The 21,332-nt window shown below is 48.7% G+C and overlaps 1 protein-coding gene across 4 annotated transcripts in view; it reads right to left on the bottom strand.

The window, feature by feature from the left end:
* PRKCA (protein kinase C alpha) overlaps window positions 1–21,332 on the bottom strand; it is a 363,240-nt gene that overhangs the window by 98,486 nt on the left and 243,422 nt on the right. For all 4 annotated transcript variants that reach the window (XM_027080426.1, XM_027080427.1, XM_027080425.1 and 1 more), the window contains 2 exons: window positions 6,541–6,652; window positions 3,111–3,239 (listed from right to left, as the gene is read on the bottom strand). In XM_027080426.1, the coding sequence (XP_026936227.1) occupies window positions 3,111–3,239; window positions 6,541–6,652 (241 nt within the window). The remainder of the gene's footprint in view (window positions 1–3,110; window positions 3,240–6,540; window positions 6,653–21,332) is intronic.

A 21,332-nucleotide genomic window follows, 5' to 3' on the forward strand; every position in this document is an offset into this window, starting at 1 on the left:
CTCACTGTTGTGGCCTCTCCCGTTGTGGAGCACAGGCTCCAGACGCGCAGGCTCAGCGGCCATGGCTCACGGGCCCAGCCGCTCCGCGGCATGTGGGATCCTCCCGGACCGGGGCATGAACCTGTGTCCCCTGCATCGGCAGGCGGACTCTCAACCACTGCGCCACCAGGGAAGCCCTCTGTGTTACTTTTGTGACTTTTTTTGTACCATAAGCTCTACTCGTTATGGTTTATTGTTTATATTTCTGTTCTCCTTGAAGCCAGGCTAATTCTGTATCTGAAAATCTAAAATTACTCTAAAAGTCTTAAGGAAATGATTACTAACGGGTTATTTCCTTTAGTTTGGATGTCTATATTTAGGACTGAATTTCCTGCACACAAATAACTACTGTATTTTTAAGTTAGATTTGCTGTGGACTGAATGTGCCTCCAAGTTTGTATGTGGAAGCCCTAACCTCCTACGGTGATGGTACAGGAGGTGGGGCCTTGGGAGGGGATGAGGTCATGAGGGTGAGGCCCTCAGGATGGGATCAGTGCCCTTAGGAGACACCACTGAGTTTGCTTCCTTCCTCCCTCTTCCCACTCCCAGACTCTCTCTCTCTCTCTCTCCCCCCCCCTCTCTCTCTCTCTCTCTCCCTCCCCTCCTCTCCTCCCCCCCCCCCCCCCCCCCCCCACCCCCAAGTGAAGACGCAGCCAGAAGGCAGCCCCTGCAAGCCAGGAGGAGATTTCTCTCCAGAAACCAAACTGGTGGCACCTTGATCTTGAACTTCCCGGCCTCCAGAACCAAGAGAAATTCAGTCCATGGTATTTATTATAGCAGCCTGAACTAAGATAAGATTCCAGTTCCTACTGGTACTGTCATTAAAATATCTCTACTTCTATCAGTTGAATATGTAACCATTAAAGTGACCATCTGTGTGACTTTGGGCAAGTTATTTAATTTCTTTGTGCCTTGGTTTCTTCATCTATAAGGATAATAAACTTCCGCACAGGTTTAAATAAGTTAATTATGTAAAGTGCTTCAAAGGTGGCCCTTTTGTGGGAAGTGCTCAGTCACTGTGAGCTGCCGTTGCTGCTGTTATGAAAAAGTATTGCTGAATTCATAGTCCTAGAGCAGAGCTACGTCTCTGCACAAACGTGTAGACTCGTTCTCGAGACATGACCTAGATTGCAGCCGTAGGTTACACTGGTTGGCTTTCATGCATGAAAAGTCTCAAACTCAGGGAGGGTGTCTTCCCCTAAGATGATTCCACAGTTGTGAGTCAAGTTCAACTCTTGGCAATGTTGGAGTGATTAGCATAGCAGTCCCAGGAGGATACACCTGGCTGTCCGTCCCCTGCAAGGTGGGTCTTTCCCTCTTACCGTGTGCCACCCCAGACGGCGCATCTGTGCCCCTCTGTGCAGTTTCACACCTGCAAGGCTCTTGAGGCTCACAGAAGAGCCTGGAACACTCAGGCAGCGCCACATGGAGAAGGCACGGGCCGGTCTAGCACGCACAGTCTGTTTTGTACTCAGAAGCAAAGGAGTGCGAGCTGAACGCTGAAATCCCTGCCAGGCAGTCCAGCCCTCAGGGAGCTGGGACCCTCCCGGCTGAGCTCCAACTGTCCCCTGTGTGTCCACCACGTCGCCATGCCCGTGGGTCGCTGTAAAGCCGGGGAGAAGCACAGAGCCGTTCGGTCAACAGGCGTTCTGCTGCGACCCCTCATCACTTACTCAGTCTCTGCTTTACGGTAATTTTCTCTGAAACTGCACGCTCCCTGCCCCCAGGACGAGACTTTGACAATGAGGGAGCCTTAGCAAAAAAGAGAGAGAAATAAGCCTGGGGCTGTGACGGTGCAGCATCCGTCCAATCAAAGGGAACGCAGGCGAGAACCGCAGCCCCAAGCGCACGGGGGCAGGCAGGACGGTTTTGAGAAAATCCAGGAACTTCTCTGAAACGCAAAGGCACCAGGGGTCCTGTGTCTGCGATGGGGATTCTAGGCACAGTCCCATTCTGACCACTAGCCGTGTGTGGTTCCTTCCATCAGGTTACCCAGCCACAAAGTGTGTGGACCCTCTCCTCGCAACACCTCAAAACCCTGTTTGATGTTCCCTGAATTCTTACCTGACAGGACAGCACTGGGTGGAACACTGGATTGTTTTCCAAAGAAAAAAATGTGAGGATGTTCCCGAAAGCGAGCTTTCTCTGGGACTCCTCCCCCACCCCACGCCCGCTTCTCCCTTAAACAGACCCTTCACGTCTTTTTTTCCTATAACAAAGAAAATTAAGTCAGTTTTTCCACTTTTAAATACAAATGGGAACACAGTATGTTTGCTGATCTGATGAGAATAAATGTCCTGGTCCAGGAGAAGGGAGCGTACAGTGCGGGTGGTACCCGAGAGGCCTCCAGAGCGAGGAAACGAGGCTGCCACCTGAGACTTAAACCATACGCAGCACAGAGGGCGTCACCTTGAGGACCCCCGGCTGAGCGTGGATTTGGTGGGAAACCGAAGGAAAAGCTGTGCTGTGACATGCGCACCCTGACACGGCCCCGAGGAGGGCGCCTGGCCTGGGGACATGGAGTTCTGGTGCCTCAGCCGTCTTGTCTGTGAGGTGCAGGTGGGGTGATGGTTAGAAGCACAGGGTCTGTTACTATGTGACACTGCAGGGCTCCCATTTCTCTGTGCCTCGGTTTCCTCTTCTGGAAAATGAGGCTAATGATCTAGTTGTGAGAAGCAGATAAATTCATCTGTGTGGATTTCTCAGCACCGCACCCAACTCAGAGGAGGCGTAAATACTCGAGGTGGGCCCATCAGGTCATCACAGCCCGACGCCCTTAAACACCTGGGTCAGCCCTCGCCTGCCCTCGCCCGGGTTCCACCTTCACCCGGGGCATCTTGCTTAGTGGCTTCTGGTGTGCCCGTCACCAGGGGGACAATCCGCTGGCCCTGCTGCAGAACACTTCTTCCACACGGCCGTGGTGACCCCGACTGACGCTGGCATTTGGGGATTCGGGAGGCGTGTTCATGAGACCCCGTGGCTCTGCGTCCGAGCAGCCCGGGTCTTGGCCTGCCCTTGATCCGAAGCCCACGGAGCACCACACGCCTCACACCCATCCGAGATTGCCTTACCTGTGACGTGGAGCTTTTCCTCGGTGACCTCGGCCTTCAGGTAGATCCGGCCCCTCTTCTCCGTGTGGTCCATCCCGCAGAGGCTGGGGACGTTTATCACACACTGCTTGTGCACGTTCATGTCACAGGCTGCGAGTCAAGAAAGCAAAGGGTGAGGCTGGGCGCGTGGCCTGGAAACACCCCTCCCTCGGTGTTTTGGCTGCATGAACAGAAGTGAAAATGAGCCACCCTCTGACTCGATACTCTGCTGTAATGCTTTTGTGACATAAAGAACTGTTAGCAGATGTCCCTTACAGCACAGGCTGCATGACAGCGACAGTGTCCTTAGAATACGCGATCCATACTTGTTCAGTCTTAACTGAAGCAAGACACCCCCCTGTCTTCTGTGAACGCTTCCAATACATAACAGCACACAAAATCCACACAGGTAAATGCATGTAGAGCGCAGACTAATTACTATTTATGTACACAGAGGCAAACAGCACGCACATTTTAAACAGACGACTCTTTCTGCCAAGAATTTCTTATGCCTTTCTGAGAATTTGCAGGGTTGAGTAAAGGAAATTCAGAAAATGTTCCTTTCCTCAGTAAACCGTATTTCCAAGGAGGCTTAAGTGCATTGCTTTTGTTTGTTGTTGTTTTTAAAAGAACCTGTGCTTGATATGTTAAACCTGTCTTCAGATATTTAAATATTATTCTGAGTAAAACAAATACACGCCTGGCATAAGCCATTTCTCACCAGCTGACATTACGTGGGCCAGACGGGGGTGGGGGTTGGGGGGGAGGATTAAAAAAAGATCAGTCTTACTGTAATGGACTAAAGGAACCCTGAAGAGAGTCCGGTGCACTGAGCACAAACAGAAGACTGTGTAGGTGTTTCAGCTCTACTGGCCCTGTCCCTTCAGGCTTCCAGAAGGAGGGGCGGCCCTGGGACGCTTGTGAATCCTGCAGGGGGTGCTACAAGGCTCTTCTGAGCCTCCACGCCCCTTTCCTCTTCAGTGGCTAATTCTAACGTGGTGAACTACACAGCAAGCAGCATCATGGACAACGGATCTCTGCTACGGTTATTACACACCGAGAGCAGGAAAAGGGACACAACGAGGGAAGCACGATTAACGTGGATTCATTCCCAAAGGGAACCGTTCAGAACCACGTACCCTGATTCGGCCAATACAAAGCCTCTTGAAAAGCTGTGCTATGACCCGCATTGACCAAATCACGTGTTCAAACTTGGGCAGAACGTGCAACTTAAGGGAATAAATGCCAGGCCTCTGGAAAGGACGTGGACCTCAGGGAGGGCGTGGGAGGTGAAAGGGCCCTGGGCTGTATCTTTGTCTCGGCGCTACCGTCCGCGGCTTGTATCGTACATCCTGGGAAGCTCATTGGCTTTCCCACTCCCTTTCCTACTCCGCAGACTAAGAGGCCTGCACAAGTGGTTGCTGACTTTCTTTCCACCGAGCATCATAACCTACTGTGTGTAAGGGCAGAGGAAGAGGGTTCTTCCCTGCGGAAGTGGCTCTGGCTGCGGGGTGGTCTGGGTCCTGGCACCCATCTGCTTATTTTCCTGCAGCCCCCAGGAAGGAGCGCAGGCAGCCGCCCCAGAAACCCTAGGACTCCAAGGCAAAGAGCTCAAAACAAAACACACTGGTTTAGGTCAGTGGTTTTCAAAACTTTTACTAACAGAACCCATTTTACAACTAAAATGTTATTAAGCAGGATCCTAATCTACAAACCAGATGAGTGTCATTTCATTAGCATACACTTAGTTAATAAATTCAAATCTATACCACTTATTTACTATAAAGACATTCCTGGATAACCGAGAAAGGCCTCTGATGCGAACAAAACTTTTCACCGCCTAGCGGTGCCAGGCGAAGACTCAGTTCAGCCTCAGCGATGCATTTATTTCTGTCTCGTGTTAAAGTTGGACAGCATCCCCAAATCCTGGTTCACCCAGAAGAGGACGGGCAGCTGGTGCCCTTCTTTAAGGGCACGCTTCACGATCCCGGCTGACTCTGCAGCGGATGTAGCAGGAGAAACGGGAGGGCCCCGTCTGCAAGGTCACCTTCAACTCGCCGAGGCTGAGTGCCTAACACAGCTGAGGATTCACTTTTGTTCCAAGTTTTAAAATAATTAAAAGTGTATTTACAAGTGCACTTAGAATCCACCCTTGCAGAGCCTCTGAAAACAGTGTCTTTGGAATCCTAGCGTTTCCCAAAATGCAGGAAGCCACCGGCCTTGCTGATCGCGAAGCTTCCGTGAAGCTCTTAAGATTCTACAGCTCGGGAAGGTGAAGCAGCCCTGCGCTCTGAGAAGCTATCCGTCTACTCCATAAAGTTCACAGAGCTTGATGTTTATGTGCAGTTGGCCCTTGAGTGACACGGGTCTGAACTGCACAGGTCCACTCAGACACGATTTCTTTCCAACAATTCCACAGCTGCCCCCCCCAACCCAATCCATACCCCCATATCCACTGACTGTGGGCGCTGAGCGTCCGTGGAGGGTCCTGGAACCGAGCCCCCTCGGATACCGAGGGAAGACAACATACGTATGTCTTTGCTCCGTGTCGGGACACACAGATGAGGCTCTGGGCCCTAAAAGCCATCATTAACGAATGATACATCTCATATTCCCATAACCCTTCCCCTTCTACTAGAAAAAAACAGGCTCAGTAAGTACCTTTTCATGTCCTAAGAATAAAATTTTATTGAAACAAATAAATAGCCTGGGGAATCTCATTACATGACAATAATCAGAGTAAAGAGTTTCCACAGAAAGAAAAAGATGTTTTTCTTTCCTCCTGCTGTTTGGTGGTGATACACACAGAGCAGAAAGGGGAAGGGGAGAGGACGGAGGTCTTCCGGGGTTTCATCTCTAACTGGCCTGGTAGGAATCTGATCTGTCCAGAAACACACAGGCCAAGTGAGCTTCAAAAGTAAGATGCCCTCCCCGTTTTTATTCTTGCTGTGGTTTCAGCGCTAACGAGAGCCTACTGGATTTTTCCACAGTCCACCCACTAATCAGAGACCCAGGAAGATCATGAGTACGAATGCTCAGCTCATCTTGAAGCCAACCCAAATGTGGAATCTGGAGGTGGGGACACACGGCACTCGCTGTGGGGTTTGACAGGCCTGCGTGCGACAGTGATTGCAGATCTCCGCCACGGAGGACTGGGGCAGCAGCAACCTCATTAAACCGGGTGCTTCTGGGGTGAGGGCTCATAACTAGGCAGTTAAGTAGTTTAATAGACCACAACTTCGACAGCGGAGAGATCCTCTACGTTTTCGGTAGAGTCCATGTCTGAACGAATTCTACTGACGAGCTGAAGAGTCACTAACTCTTGAAGGGCCCTGTCAACCCCGGACGCACGTCAACCCCGGCCGCACGCCGCAGGGCCTCAGCACCTACCAAGAAAAGAAAACTTACTTACTGTCACACTTCATCCCCTGGTGGATGAGTCCGTACAGCAGCGACCCACAATGATCGCAGAAGGTGGGGCTTCCATAGGTGTGGATCTTGAATTTGTGCTTGCTCCTGGGGTCCTGAGGGGAGAAGCAGCACACTGCATCAGTCACGGGGAGACCACACCTGGGGACCAGGCCCGCCTCAGGCCCGCCCTTCCCGCCTCCACAGCAAGGCTCCAGGCGCCAGACTGTGTGTGCACGGTGGGCTGAGGTCACACGACGGGCAGGGGCACCTCTGCCGCATCGTGTTTTAAGAGGCTGCCCGTTCCGGGCTGGGCACTGGATGCCCACGTTCCCTCTCTTTCCGGGGTGTAATCCGCACACAGCGGGGTTTCTCCCACAGCTACCACTTCTGGACCCAGAGCCATCAAGGTGCCCGAGGGTGAGCAGAGCGGTTCAGACACCGCGGTCTTGCCGCATCCCCAGGGCCCAGCGTGGGCTGTAGCAGGCACAAAATCAGGGTGTATCCGTGAAGCTGAGCTGAGTGACCCTGGAGCCATTCAGCAGACTGGGCCATTTCCTTTAGGGCGAGGCTTCCAGGAATATACTCTAAGACCAGATATGCACCCAAACCCATGGGGACGTCTTCCTGCTTCTGCACCATTTCCAAAGCATCATATGCACTTGCAGAGGGAAACTTCAGTGTAATCAGATGAACACTGGAAATGCCCGGAAGCCCCCTCCCCTAGCCCCCGTGGCAATTCATCTCCTCTAGCACCACGCAGATGACTGAAGGGACAACTAGGCAGCCTTTTTCCAAGTAGCGTTTTGTTCCTCAACCTACAGATAGATTATAGACAAGGAAGCATAAATCCCATCTAGCACACAGCAGTAATGACAGAGCACGGACTCTGCGGTCACACTGCCTGTGCTCAAATCCCACTTCCCTTCCTTCCCAGAGGCATGACCGTGGGCAAATTACTCATCCTTTCTGCCCCATCTACACACCGGGAAATTAACAGGACTTGTCTTATGTGGTTGATATAAAGACAAAACAAGTCAATCCTAGTGAGCTGCTGAGAAGGGAAAACCCACGTAAAGCAGTAGCCCCTCTGCTTCCTGCACCTCTGTTTATTAATACGTAAAGCAGAGCACTGAGCTGAAGGATCAACACATCCTATTTGAGCTGTAAAACAATTTCATCCTCAACATGTCACATCAGAACCCTTCCTCATTCGATTCCTCCTCCCAAACCATTCTCTGTGGCCCGAGCAGGTACCACTGTCTGAATGAAGGAAGATGCCAGGGGAGCAGGGTTATGGGGAGGAGAAACCACGAGCTCCACTACAGACAAGGGAAGCCTGGGGTGTCCTTGATGTGTCCTTTACTCTGGGGCTTCTCCAATGCAAAGATACTCAAAGAAAGATATGCTTGGCTTCTGACTTTCTAAGAGCCTGGGTGCTGGTGATGTGAGGGAATTCCAAAGGTGATCGTGACTTCATAAGATAACTGACCTTCTGGGTGACACTGGAAACTAAAATCTAAGACACATACCGACCAATGAGTTATTTTGACTACTTTTTAAAGATAAAAATTTTAAAATTCTGGAATATTTTAATCATGCAGATTAAAATAGTATGAAGAATAGTAAGTCAAACGCTCACGTAAACTGGATAAATGTTAGCATTCCTCCGATCTGTCACTGTATTATTATTATTATTATCATCATCCTCCTCATTCTGCAGAGATGGTAGTGTTCTTCCAAGTCTTGCGGCCAGTGAACATCAGAGATGGGATCTGACCCGTAGCTGAGGCTTTAACACTGGTTCCCATCCGAGAGCTTTCAGAAATCCACCCAGAATGAGGCTCTGACTCCTAACACCTTTAAAAATTTTTTAATTTTTGCAACACAATTTTTTTTTGAAATGAGAACACCACCTGTTTCTTGTAAATAAAGTTTTACGGAACATAGCCGTGCTCGTTCATTTACGTATTTCCTGTGGCTACAATGGCAGAACTGAGAGACAGGACCTGCAGGCCCACAAAGGCTAAAAGGCTAACTGGCCCTTACAGGAAGTCTGCCAATCTCTGCTCTAGGACCGTGGCTTCCACAGTATCGTCCCTATACGGCACTAGCGTCACCTGAAACTTGTTAGAAATGAAATCATTTAGCCCTTCCCCAGACCAACTGCATCAAACTCGGTGGAGGAGGCCTCAACACGCCCTGCAGGTGAGCCTAACGCTGGCAGGTGCACAAGACAGAGAACCACTGCTTTAGAAGGTTCCTCCACAAATATTTAGTAAGTGCTTAATGGGTGCCAGGTGCCTACGTGTGTAAAGGATTGACACAGGTCACTGGTTTACTTTGGAAATGTCTCTTGGGGTGAGAAAAATCCACACCTTCCTTGGGAGGTAACTTTTCCAGCCAGTAGCAGCTGTGAACATGGTCTGAAGTGTGGGCTTAGCCTTCCACCAATTTCCCCAATATCCCAGGATGCTGGGCAAAATGTCAAGGGCACAGGCTGGTGTCAGTACCAATTAAAAGTTCCCAATGCAGATAGTAAAGGTTGTGTCCTACCATGTGAGGGCAAAAAGGAGGCCAGGGGGAAGGACAGCCTGTTCTCCCTGCAGGAGGACAGCATCAACCATCGGCGTGAAATAAATCCAGCGTGGCAGCTCCCACACAGCCCCCGGAGCCTGGGCGCACGAGGCGGTCCCAGGGCAGCTGTCCTGCCAGTGGGCTGTCACATCGATCTCTGTTGACGTGGCACCCGGGGAACCTGCTTCACTTTTCAGGAGGACCTAAGGCTTGCTCATCCAAGCCCATGTGGCATCTTCAGGCTCTCACCTTTGGAGGTACAGGAGAGAGCTGCCCCTCCTGGATGTGGCTGGAGAAGGCCCAGGTTCTCGGAGTCTTTACACCCTAAAACTGTGCCAAGGACGGTGCCTACGATAACAATGGCAATAACAACACAAACACCCACCTGCTTGCGGACCATCCCTGTGTGCGGGAGCGTTATGAAAACCATCCTCTCTCCTATAATAAAGCCTTTACCACGGTTCTGGAGACCTGTGTTCCGACTCCACCTTGATACAAGCTCAGCAGCCATTTATTTACAAAGCAGAAATAAACCTAGTCTGCCAGTGTCCTAGCCAGGGGGTGAGGGTGAGGGAACATGTGAGAAGGGGCTTTGCAACCTGAAAGACCCCTGGATGAAGGCAAGGGAAGATTACTTCCAACAATAACGTCATCGTCATAAACTCCAAGGTGTCAAAGGTTTCCCAGCAATACTCCAGGGACCTGGGCTCACAAGGGGAGGGAGGAGAAAGCTAACGGGCTCCGGTGCCCACAGGCGGCTGGAGGGGAGGCCACGTTGGCAAGAAGGCACAGAACTCTGTGGCCCTGAGTCCTTCCGCTCCGCCCTGGACTCGCCCTCCAGGGCAGCGCCTGTGAGACAACCTGCCCATCCAACCTGCCCGGGCATCACGGCGAGTGGCCGCGACCACCTCCTGCGGCGCAGAAATGAACTCAGGAGCACGGGTGCTCTTCCTGGTCTGATCTCACCTCGTCTGACAAGAGAAGCCAGTGTCAGCTGAAGGGCTGTGACTTAGTGGAGATTTGCAGAGAGCAACTGCTCTAAAAATCAAACTTCCCGGATCTCTGATTTTCCATCAATAGCCAGTAACTTCTTTGGGCCCCAACTTCCTCATCTGGACCCCGAGGGTGCTGGTTGGATCGGGACCTTCCCCGTGGGATTTTGGGGAGCCCGACAGAGGAGTCGGGACGTCCTGTGGGATGAGGGTGGGAGAGGGAGGCTGCTGCTAAAAGAAAAATTTGAAAACAACTGGAATAGATGATCTCTTTGATCCTGTCTTGCTGTTAAAAAGAAAACAACCAACTTTTCATTTTTTATTTTGCAATAATCGAAGACTCACAAGAATCTGCAAGAAAAGTACAGACCGTCCATGCACTCCTCACCCTGCTTCCCCCACTGATAACATCTTACACGAGCGACCGTGGTATGTCAGCAAAACCGGGACACGGACACTGCTGCAGAGATGTGAACTAAACGGCAGGCTTGGGAGTTTCACCAGGTCTCACGTGCAGAATTCCCAGGCATGGACTTTTATTGTACAACTTACGAATTAAATGCTCTGTTTACTGAATAGGGAATACAGTAATATTTGCTGGGTAAATACCATTAAGTCAAACAGGACACATTAAGTCAAAAGTGCATCTGTCGTTGGTTCATCAAATATGTAACTCACTGGATCTCATGGGAAGGGGTCCTGGGAGAACGAGTCTCAAGACTGATCTGAAAAGTAGAATCAGATTGCTCTTCTCTACGCGTAGGAAGCATGTGCTGTTTCTAAAACGTTCTGATCAGTTTTTCGAAACAAAAGCATTTCAAGGCACAGGCCAACTGAGGGATCCTCCGAAGTGTAGGGCCAGCCACGGGGCCTGGGACAGTGAAAGGTGTGTCAGCCATGGCTTCCAGGTGATGCTGGTAACCTGGATGGAAAGATAGGACCCCAAGGCAGGAGCTGTGCCCTGCGGGCTCCAAGATGGGCTTCCCCACAGCTGCTGAGTGAATCACACAAACAGTGCCTGCCGCGGCGTCCCCAAGAGGCTCCGTGTGGCCGGGGAGGTGTGCGCAGAGGAGCTGAGCCTGAGGTGCCCGAGTGTCACTCGCCCTCGGGGAGTGAGAAGCAGCGTTTGATGGACGGGACCCGAGGGGTCTTTCTGACATCTATAAACCTCGATGTCCAACCCTTCCACTGGGGAAGCCCCAGGTAGTACCCTGGCCCCTCTCACCTTGTTTTGGGTGTTCCCTACTCCTGGTCTAACCATCTTCTGCCAACACCCCATCTGCCGAAAACACCTTAAAAAGCAACAGCGAAGGCTGCTTCGTCCTGCAGGAAGCCGCCCCAGATGCTGGGACCAGGCGCGCTTTCAATCTTTCCTCTGGCCTTCCAGAGTGTTTTCTTTCTTTTACCTGCCACTCATGCAGACAGTTATTCCTCTACCTTCCCCCCCCCCCATCTTCTCACCATTTACCACCAACCCCCCAGCCCCTGCCAGAGGACAGACGCTGAGGGCTTTAAAGAGATTTCCTAAGGCACACTGCTGAATTTGCAGCTGGACCAGAACCAAGGCTGGCAAGTAAGTTTTCACGTTATCTCTGGGCTTCCTGGAAACCGAAGCAAGGAGGGAAAAGAAACAAACATGATATTAGGTTCCTCTGGGACCGCAAAGCCACCTGGATGCAGAAACCTGCCTTAGCATCGCCTAAAGGCATTTTGTCTCATACATGGTGAACCTCCCTACACACGTGTGAAGGGGACCTCCGAATCTTTAACAAAGCACACTTCCATCCCTGTTCACCTGGGGTTTCACGATAGGTATCCCACACATAAGTTAGGGCAAGTCCGGCTGCACCTGGTACCACAGTGACATGGCTGGTCTTCATACCAAATCTGCACTACTACCAAGTTGGTAACATTTTCTCATTTAGTGTAATAGGTGCAAATCTTACTTTTTACTTCTCTAGGCATTGGCAACCTCTCATTAAGAGGAGTATGAAACCTGCTGTCATATGTCACAAGCCTGACATTATGCTATAACGAAAGCGGGAAACACTCAGCTCAGACGTCTCTGTCGTCTGTCTACACGTTTGGGGGAGAAAAACAAGTTTTTGACTAAACCAATTTTCATAGGCACAAATGAACTCTAACCCACAAATCTAAATCTAGACTGCTTAGGAAAAAAATAACACGTGAACATTTCAAGTCCTACTGGAAGCACCTGCTAGCCTGCTTTTCCTACCTTAATTTTATAATACAGCAACTTAATTGGAAACATATCCCAGCATTTCTACCAGGACTTTTCAAAGTCCTTCAGCACCATCACCATCATTCTGTAACACGTTCAGAGTAATAAACCCATGGGTCTGCAGTGCACAATATTTTGATGCTCATGGGCCTTGCATTTCCTAGACATCTTCTTGTATTGTCTGTAAGCATCCAGAAGGCGTCTTCTAGATGCGGTTTAAATTGCAGGCTTCCATGATGGAGACGCATCCAGCAACATGCAATGTGAAACCTCTAGAGGAGTTCAAACCCTCATACCCCAGGAGGCGGGCGCTCAATAATGCTCTTTGACGAGGATGTTTATATTTGAATAGACATCCCTTCAAATGCCCTTTTAATTGGATGAGTGAAAAGAACGGCAGGCTTCTGGCTAGAGGTCATCCGGGCTTGAATTTTCCACCTGAACGTGAGTGTCTCTGAAATGCCCTACACCTTTCCCATAGAGGGAGGACGGAAACTGCTGTCCCTGAGGGCTGGGGTTCAGGCTTTAGGAGTTTCTGGAAAAGACTGCCTTTCACTGAAGCCCCGGGGTGCGATTTCCTCAGCCGCCCTGAGCAGTGTGGCTCCTTCACGGTGCTCCCTCCACGTACCAGGAAAGGTCCCTGTCTCACCATCTGATGTGTTCCCATGAAGCACACTTGTAAGCCAAGCTTGGGTCTGAACGTCACCCCCGTGCTGACTACACAGCAACACCAAAAACGCTGCTCCGAGGGCGAAGCTGGCATTATTTCTGTGACCTTAAATTTCTTGGGAACAAGTTTTTTTGTTTTTTTTTTAAGTCTATGATTTTAAAAATTCCTATTTAAAACTTTTTGTTAACATCAGAGTATGACCAAAACCAGATCATCTGACGAGGGTGACTTCATGTAACTTGGATACGATTCTAATCATGACATTGGACATCGTGTGTTGAGCGAACAAGGCTCTGACAGCCCTTGTCAGGCTCAGGAATCAGCCTGCTCAAGTGTGCTTTGCCTTTGCTAATACCGGTCTTGTTGAATGTGGCCTGCTCTAAAACAGAACTAAGGGTCTTCCATTTCTGGTGACAGTTAATTTTTGATCTTAATGTAACCCCATTTTATTCTGATGAGTAACATTTACCTTTACAGTTGGACTACCTCGTCAAACCCAGCTTTGCTAGCAGAAGGATCCTTACGAGTTCTTTGTCCTGCTATGTAAGATGCTGTAATCATTAAATGAGAAGTGACAGAGTATTTTTAAAAAATTCTATATAAATAACTACCAGCAAGGCCAAATAAACCATAATTTACTTAAATTTTGGAATACTCTGTAGCAGTTAAATCAAATGAGCTAGATCTTTCTGTAACTCCAGGGACAGATCCCCAAGATATATTGTCTAATGAAAACAGCAAGCTACAGAGGGAAACATAAACTATAGTGACATTTACATAGAAAGCAGACTAAAAAATAACCCTCGGATAGAGAACAATAAAACAGCTTTTCTCTAGATAGATATGTAAGTAAAATAGACCTCTGACTAGTTTCAGAGGTAACAGTGAGGGGAGGCTCTAAACACTATCGAAACGATTTAAGTAAAAAAAAAAAAAGAATTCATACATTATCTACGTAATCCAAATTACCAGGAATTCCAGCTGAATTTATTTGGTTCTATTTCACCCCGTTCATGAGACCATTTAGAGGGAGAGCCTACACATGGTGAAGGAATTCGGGGCACAGCTGTTATATCTGGTGGTAAACGGCTTTGTCTCTAGCTTCCCCAGCAATCTGCTGAGAAGGTGTCTACATGAGACCACGGTGCAGATATCTGGTTCCACCAGCCATCAATAAAACTGAAATCTTAATTAAAAGCTATAATATAACCAGTATTTCCTTACTTTGTAATAAATTTTATATGTTAACATCTCCAGAAAACTTGACATATATAAACATCTTATCAATTACAGCTTTCACATTCCAAAAGAATCTTTGATGATTTAGTATGAAATTCTGATATTAAAATAAGATGCTTGAAATATGCAAGTATTGAAACCACAAAGCCTAATTATTATTCAGCAAAAAAAAAAAAAAAAAAAAAGGTTTTTCCGGGACTTCCCTGGTGGTCCAGTGAATAAGACTCCACACTCCCAATGCCCGGGTTCGATCCTTGGTCAGGGAACTAGATCCCGCAGGCTGCAAACTAAGACCCAGCGCAGCCAAACAAATAAATATATTTTTTAAAATGTGTAGAAGAGCTGAATAGACTTTTTTTTTTAAAAAAAAAAAAAAAAAGCTATTTCCTAGTTAGCTATCAATTTCTTCATTATATGTCAAAAATTATCTATCGTACACCTACTGTGTGCCAGGTGGTGTGTCCATAACAGTGAAGGCTCCAGGTCTGGCTCAGGTCCTGTTTCACGTGGGAGAGGCTGTGTTATACTGTGCTAACAAGTTCCTAACTTTCGGTGGCTCACCACAATAAACATTTATTTCTCACTCTTCACCCTGGGACCCAAGAGAGCAGCCCCTCCCTGGGCTATTGCCAGTCTCATGGCAAAGGAAAAAGAGAAATGGCAGAACCACTCAATGGCTCTTAAATCTCCCACTTGAAAATGGTCCCATCATTTCTGCTCACACTTCACTGGCCAAAGCAAGACACACGGCCAAGCCAAAGTCAACGGGGCAAGGGTGTAAAATCCTCCCCAGGAAGGGGCAGTGAACCGAATAATAAAAGAATCTACAAAGACCCACGGAGAGCTCAGTCCTCTGCCATTTTATATTACTGGACGAAGGACAACAGAGAACTTCCAACTGAAATCTTGTAGGTTTAAGGTCAACTGAAGATCGTTTCAAGTTGGTGACGTCAAATAAACCATCTACCTTTTAGGTATCACATTAGCTTAGCAGCAAAGCTGTGATGGAAAACCCCCAAATCTCATTGGCTTTCCACAACAAACCTTTATTGCTCACTCATGTTCTATGTCAGGCGCTGCAGGGTAGCAGTGCTCATTCTGGGACTAAGGGATTAAGAGGCCACCACTCCTGGGGACACCCCAGCATCAGGGGAAGAAAATCAAGAGGTAGGAACTGAACAACGAAATCTGTTCCTGCAGGAGGCACACTTCTCAGCCCCTGGCTGCCACCGGTCCGGGCACAGGGCAAGCCTGGCCCTGGGGGAGACCCTGTCCTCTGTGGGGAGCTGCTGGCCATGTGGCGATGGGTGACGCCGTCATCCTCGCACAGGTGGCAGAGCAAACGGCAGGGGAAATAACCCAACCTTCCACATCTGTTCCTTACCTCTCTATCTATACTTTATACCCAGGAGTTCATGAACGTTTCTGTGTCAAGGATATATCATCATTTTTCCTTTTCCTGACTCCTCTGAGGGAGAAAAAAATCATTCAAATATTACGTTTCTTTGTCCGTTCAATCAGGTGAGTTAATTAACTAGATTTATGATAAATCTTGCAAATGACAATCTTCTCAGGAAAATCTCACATTTAAAAGAACGTTACTTTTTTCCGTTTTAAGCTTTTGTTTTGAATTATTTTTAGACTCACAAGCTATAAAACTGCAGAGAGTTCCCATGGAACCCTTCACTCAGCTTCCCTCCAAGGATGGTTTCTTACAAAACCGTAGTAACACAGTCAAAATCCAGGAATGGCCGTAGGTACAATGCTATTATATGGATTTCACTGGTTTTTACATGCACATACACATACATGTGTGTGTGTGTGTGTGTGTGTGTGTGTGTGTGTAGTTCCTATGAAACTGATCACATTCATGGTCATGATACAGAAGAACTCTAGCCCCACAAAGAAGCCCCCTGTACTACCCGCCCCTCTAGAGCCATACCCTCCCCTCATCCACAACCGCTGGCAACCACCCATCTGCTTCTCTATTAGATAAACTTTTATAGCATTTTTGAAAGCACCAAATAATATTTGTGCTACTTAGAGATTTCGTTAGCTCCAATGCCCCAGTCTGAAGGGAAAACAAAACAGGAACCCAAGAAGCATCTTAATTATGTGAACCCTCGCCAGCCCTCAACAGTTATTTGTCTCCCCCCAAAAAAAATTCATGGCCAAGTTTATATGACTCTCTGAGAACAAATCAGGGATAAATGGAGACGTATTTATTCAAGCATCTCCAAGCTTCCATCATCTTTGTTTCACTGAGTAAAGACAGAATTGGGCTGTTGTTCACGTGAGGAACGCTGGCTGACACTCTGAGATGGGATGGGACAGATGTGAAACCTAAGCTTTGGTGGGTGGATGATATGCCAGGGATGCTGCAGATGTTTTTCACGGACTCGAAAAAGTGTAACATTACTTGCAGGAAGCTGACTTTCATGCCTCCCTATCATGTTGGAATTCCCAAGCAGCTAGTATTGCTCAACTGATTAAACAAAACAGGCTGGCGGAGGCTGCGTTCCTGTCTCCTTCTTTACTGCACAGTCCAGAGTGGGCAGGATCCTTCCTTCCTCTAGATGCCTGATTCCTTCCCAGATTGTTTATTACTCCCAGTAAATGTTTCCAAAGTGGCAATCCTCTCCGAGCTATGTTAGATAGTTACTTCCTGACGCCCAGTGATCTTTCTGATTATAACCTTGTGGTAAACATTAATCACCCATTATTAATGCCCAGTTGTTTACTCACAGGCTCAGTTATGTAGGTGAGATCGCATTTGTCATAATAGGACTAGAAAATACAAAGTAGAAAGGAAAATCTTATCTTTTGGGTATGCTTCATTCAAAAAGATATGAGAGTGTGGAGGTGCGTGTTTTCTTAGGAATCATACTAAATAGGCTGGTCTGTGATTTTTTTTCCTTTTTTAAACAGTTCATCTCCAACATCTTTCCATGTCATTAAATACAAGCAGTATCTCATTTTACTGTGTGATATTTTATCATATGGCCAAACCATATTTGATTTAATCAGTCCCCAGTTCCTGGACATTGAGGTTACTTCCAATTTCACTATTACAAACAACACTACCAACAGGTGTCTGTGAGCACACACGGCGCAAGCGTCTTATCAGCTCCTCAGGAAAAAAGCCAGAAGTGGAAATCTTGGGCCAAAGGGATGAACATGAAATAGTAAAATGAAAAGCTACGCATCCATTATAAGCCAGGGGTCTGGTTTTTTTTTTTTTAATCTTTTTTAAAAATAAGTTTATCTATCTATCTATCTATCTTTGACTGTGTTGGGTCTTCGTTGCTGCGCGCGGGCTTTCTGTAGCTGTGGAGAAAGGGGGCTACTCTTCGTTGCGGTGCGCGGGCTTCTCATTGCAGTGGCAACAGGCTTCTCATCGCGGTGGCTTCTCCTGTTGCAAAGCACGGGCTTTAGGTGCACAGGCTCAGTAGTTGTGGTGCACGGGCTTAGCTGCTCCGCGGCATGTGGGATCTTCCCGGACCAGGGCTCGAACCCGTGTCCCCTGCATTGGCAGGCGGATTCTTAACCACTGCGCCACCAGGGAAGCCCCAGGGGTCTGTTTTTGATCAAGACATTCTGGCTGGGCTGGCCGGCTGCTGAGCCTCCTGGATAAGCTTGCAAGTAACCAGTTTCACATCTTGGTGAAAAACAGAGTGATACGTAACTCTCGGCTTTTCCTTGATTTCTGTTACGTGCAGGCATTTGTCCTCGAATTAGGATTTCCCCATCTGCTCACTGACGGCTGAGCCGCCACAAAATGCTGGTTGACATTTTCTTACCTCCAACTGCAGCTCATCTCAAGGATTTACTGTTCTTTCTATTGATATGTTTTTGTTCCTTTTCTTAAACTGGGAATTGAGAAACAGTGAAGGTCCAGTCATTTGGGGGATCGTAAATCTCCAGCCATTTGTCAGTTAAGCATGGCTGGTCTAAAGCCATAAAGCAGGAGAACCCCTTACAAATTAAAAAAGAAAGAAAAAATCTCTATTTCTAGCCTCTGCTACAAAGTCTCTGGCGCTAAGCTTTACGCTGATGCACTGGGTTCAGCTGTACAGATGTGACCGTGTGGCTCTTCCACCTTGACCTTCGCCCGCGAGAAGCACTGTCACAGGCACCACGGTGTGGTCCTGCAGCAGCACACTGCACAGTCCCCCTCATTGCTGTCCAAGCATCTCTGCCTTTGGCTGCCGTGTGCTGCTGGTTCTGGAGCGCGCACCCGCATCAAGCGGACGTATTCCCTCTTTCTGTTTTTTTTTAAACAACAGGAGGCAACACTAATGCACTTTCCACCCCTGTGACTTTAAATGCATCCCAAGCAACTCCTCCCGGAGCTCAGCCGGAAGGGTAATGACAAAAATAGCACTTGTTCAGTTCTTCAATCCCACATCTTAAACCCCTGGCACATATGAAGTTTGCCCTTAGTGCGGCAGAAACCTTTGAATTTGAATAGGCATTTGAATTTGAACAGGTATTTGAATTTGAATAGGTATTTGAAAGGTATTTGAATACCTTTTTTGTTGTTATTTAAGTGAAACACACCTAGCAAAAATATCACTGAGAACATGCTAATATTTCTACTCACAGCAAACCGTTTTGAGTGTTACAATTAAAGCAGTAATTCAGCATGCTTTGCCCTGACGAACATCTAGTCTTTTTTTTTTTTGGTTAAGACACTGGATGATTTTAATAGAAATATAGTTGATTTACCATGTTGTGTTAATTTCTGCTATACAGCAAAGTACTTCAGTTATACATATATATACATTTTTTTAAAATATTCTTTTCCATTATGGTTTATCATAGGATATTGTGCTGCACAGTAGGACCTTGTTGTTTATCCCACTGTCTAATATTCAGCGCTTCCTCTTTCCACCGCCCCAGCTGCCCACCCCCTTCCAGGGAGGCTACGAGGTGGAGACGGAGCAGAACGGGGAGCGGTGCTATGTAAAGGCATCTGTGCAAACGTCTCTAAGTGACGGTCTCTGCAGTTGAGAATCCAGAAATGCTGTGATCACTAGTATTCTAAAAATGATTTTTTCCCCCTGTTCACTGGCTTGACTTTAGAAAAAGTCAACATTTAAAAGAAAAGGGGAAATATAACCAAACCAGATGGCAGCCTGTGGTCCCCTGTAACCAATTTAAAGGCAGCCCCCGACAGCCCCACCCCCTTGCTCTACCTGTACATGCAGGGTTCAGAAACGTATGTCCAGGGTACCTGTTTACCCATCCTTTCTAACAGGATACTGCCAGAAACAGTGTGTGTGTGGTGGTGGGGGGGGGGGGGGGAGAGCTCAGATAAACACACAGAACCCAGCTTACTACTTCCTTTATCCTGTGAAACAGCCGGGAAGGGTCAAAGGAGGACAGTCAGAGATGAAGAAACTGAGGATTGGGAAAGGTTTCAGCGAGATCCATGGCTAGTAAAAGTGGTGAAATTAGGATTTCAACGCAGGCCTTTGGCTCAGGTAACGGGTCTGACTCTGGGCTGGATGCTGAACCAGCGGCAGACAGAGAAACAAACTGGGCAAGAAGCCTCCTTCTGGTATCAGGATAAACCTGATACACTGTACGCATGCCCACACTTTTCCTTCCCCCAAGTAACTCAAATGGACCCAGGGCAGAAGGCTATTGCCCCATGAGAACAGGAAAAAAGATAAAATATAAAGCAGCCGCCTATCATAAAGCAGAAATACATGACAATGGCATCTTCCATCTTTAATATGTCTAGATCCCCAGATTATCAGGTTACTATTATTCCCAGATATCTCTGGAGTCACATCTCCTCTGCTATTGCGAATATGTCCAAGCTGGAGCAGAAAGACAGATACCCTCGGATTCCACTAGAGGGGAACAGCATGCCATCAGGGATGGGAAGTCTGATGACTTTTAAGGATTGTCACCTGAGAGCAGAGAGGAATCCTGCTGCCCTTGCAGCGCCCACGAACCCACGTCTCAGAGCCTGTGTGTGGCCCTCGCCTTCACAACCGGCGACTCCAGAGAAGTTAAATCAGGCTGAAATTGTATTTAGCCTCTATGGTACATGCAATCTGAACATTCTGTTCGTTCCGGAACGCAATTTTTCTAATTCTTGATCAAGCCCGCAGCATTTGACAGACAAACCGACGTCACCTCACAAAGAATCTACTTGGTGTCCGGAAGTACAAACAGAAATTTCTACAGGGAAGGTAGTTTGTGAGATGCACCCCCAGGAGACTTTCCCACGATGTGTAGGAAGACGGAGGGCTTGCTCATCAGACAATCAATGGCCCGGCCCAGCGCTGCCCAGCAGAGCCGCTGCGGTGTCCCCTGCACTGACTGCTAGCTGCGTGCTGAGCACGTGAGAGGCGGAGGACCTGTGAATTTTCACTTTTCCTTTACCTTCCATCTGTTTAGATTTAAACAGCCATAGGTGGCCAACAGCCCGAGATCACCCCCGCCCTGGGACACCGTCTTCAAGCCACCGATCTCCTTCCCGTTCCTCCTCAAAAGCCCCCGACTGCAGAGACCCGGGGAGGGGCTTTCGGGCTCTGCGGGGAGCCACCGGAGCCGGCCTGTGACTCGGGCTGCGCCTCACCCTTGGACCGGCCCTGCACATGCCCCCAAGGCTGCCACCCGATGCCGGGCGGCACTCATCTGCTCTCTGAGGGCTCCCTCCCCATCCACCGTCCCCCACTCCCACCATATTACTTGTCGTGATCCACTGCCTGGCACACGTTCCTCGGCTCAGAACGTCCCAGCGGCTCCCCGGCCTAGTGGTGCGGCAGCGCCCTACCGGCCCCACCCCTCCCCGGGCCGCTGCTTGCCCTCACGCCTGCCTCCCCCCTCGGGGAGAAGCCCGGGGTTCACAGGCGCCAGCTGCACCCCAGATGCGCCCACCCCCACTGACATCCAGCCCGCCCACCCTTCCCTGCAGGCTCTCGAAGGACCTTTGCTGCTCTGTCCCCATCTCAGGGCCTTTGCACTGCCGTCCCTCTGCCCAGCTCGGGCACTAGGGCTCCACATGGACGCCCCCTCCTCGGGCTCAGCCCCCTCCCACCTCCAGGAGCCCCCCAGAT

This window comes from Aethalodelphis obliquidens, unplaced genomic scaffold (genome assembly GCF_003676395.1).
Source record: "Aethalodelphis obliquidens isolate GAN/ISIS:26980383/991018 unplaced genomic scaffold, ASM367639v1 scaffold44, whole genome shotgun sequence".
Classification (NCBI taxonomy): Eukaryota; Metazoa; Chordata; class Mammalia; order Artiodactyla; family Delphinidae; genus Aethalodelphis; species Aethalodelphis obliquidens.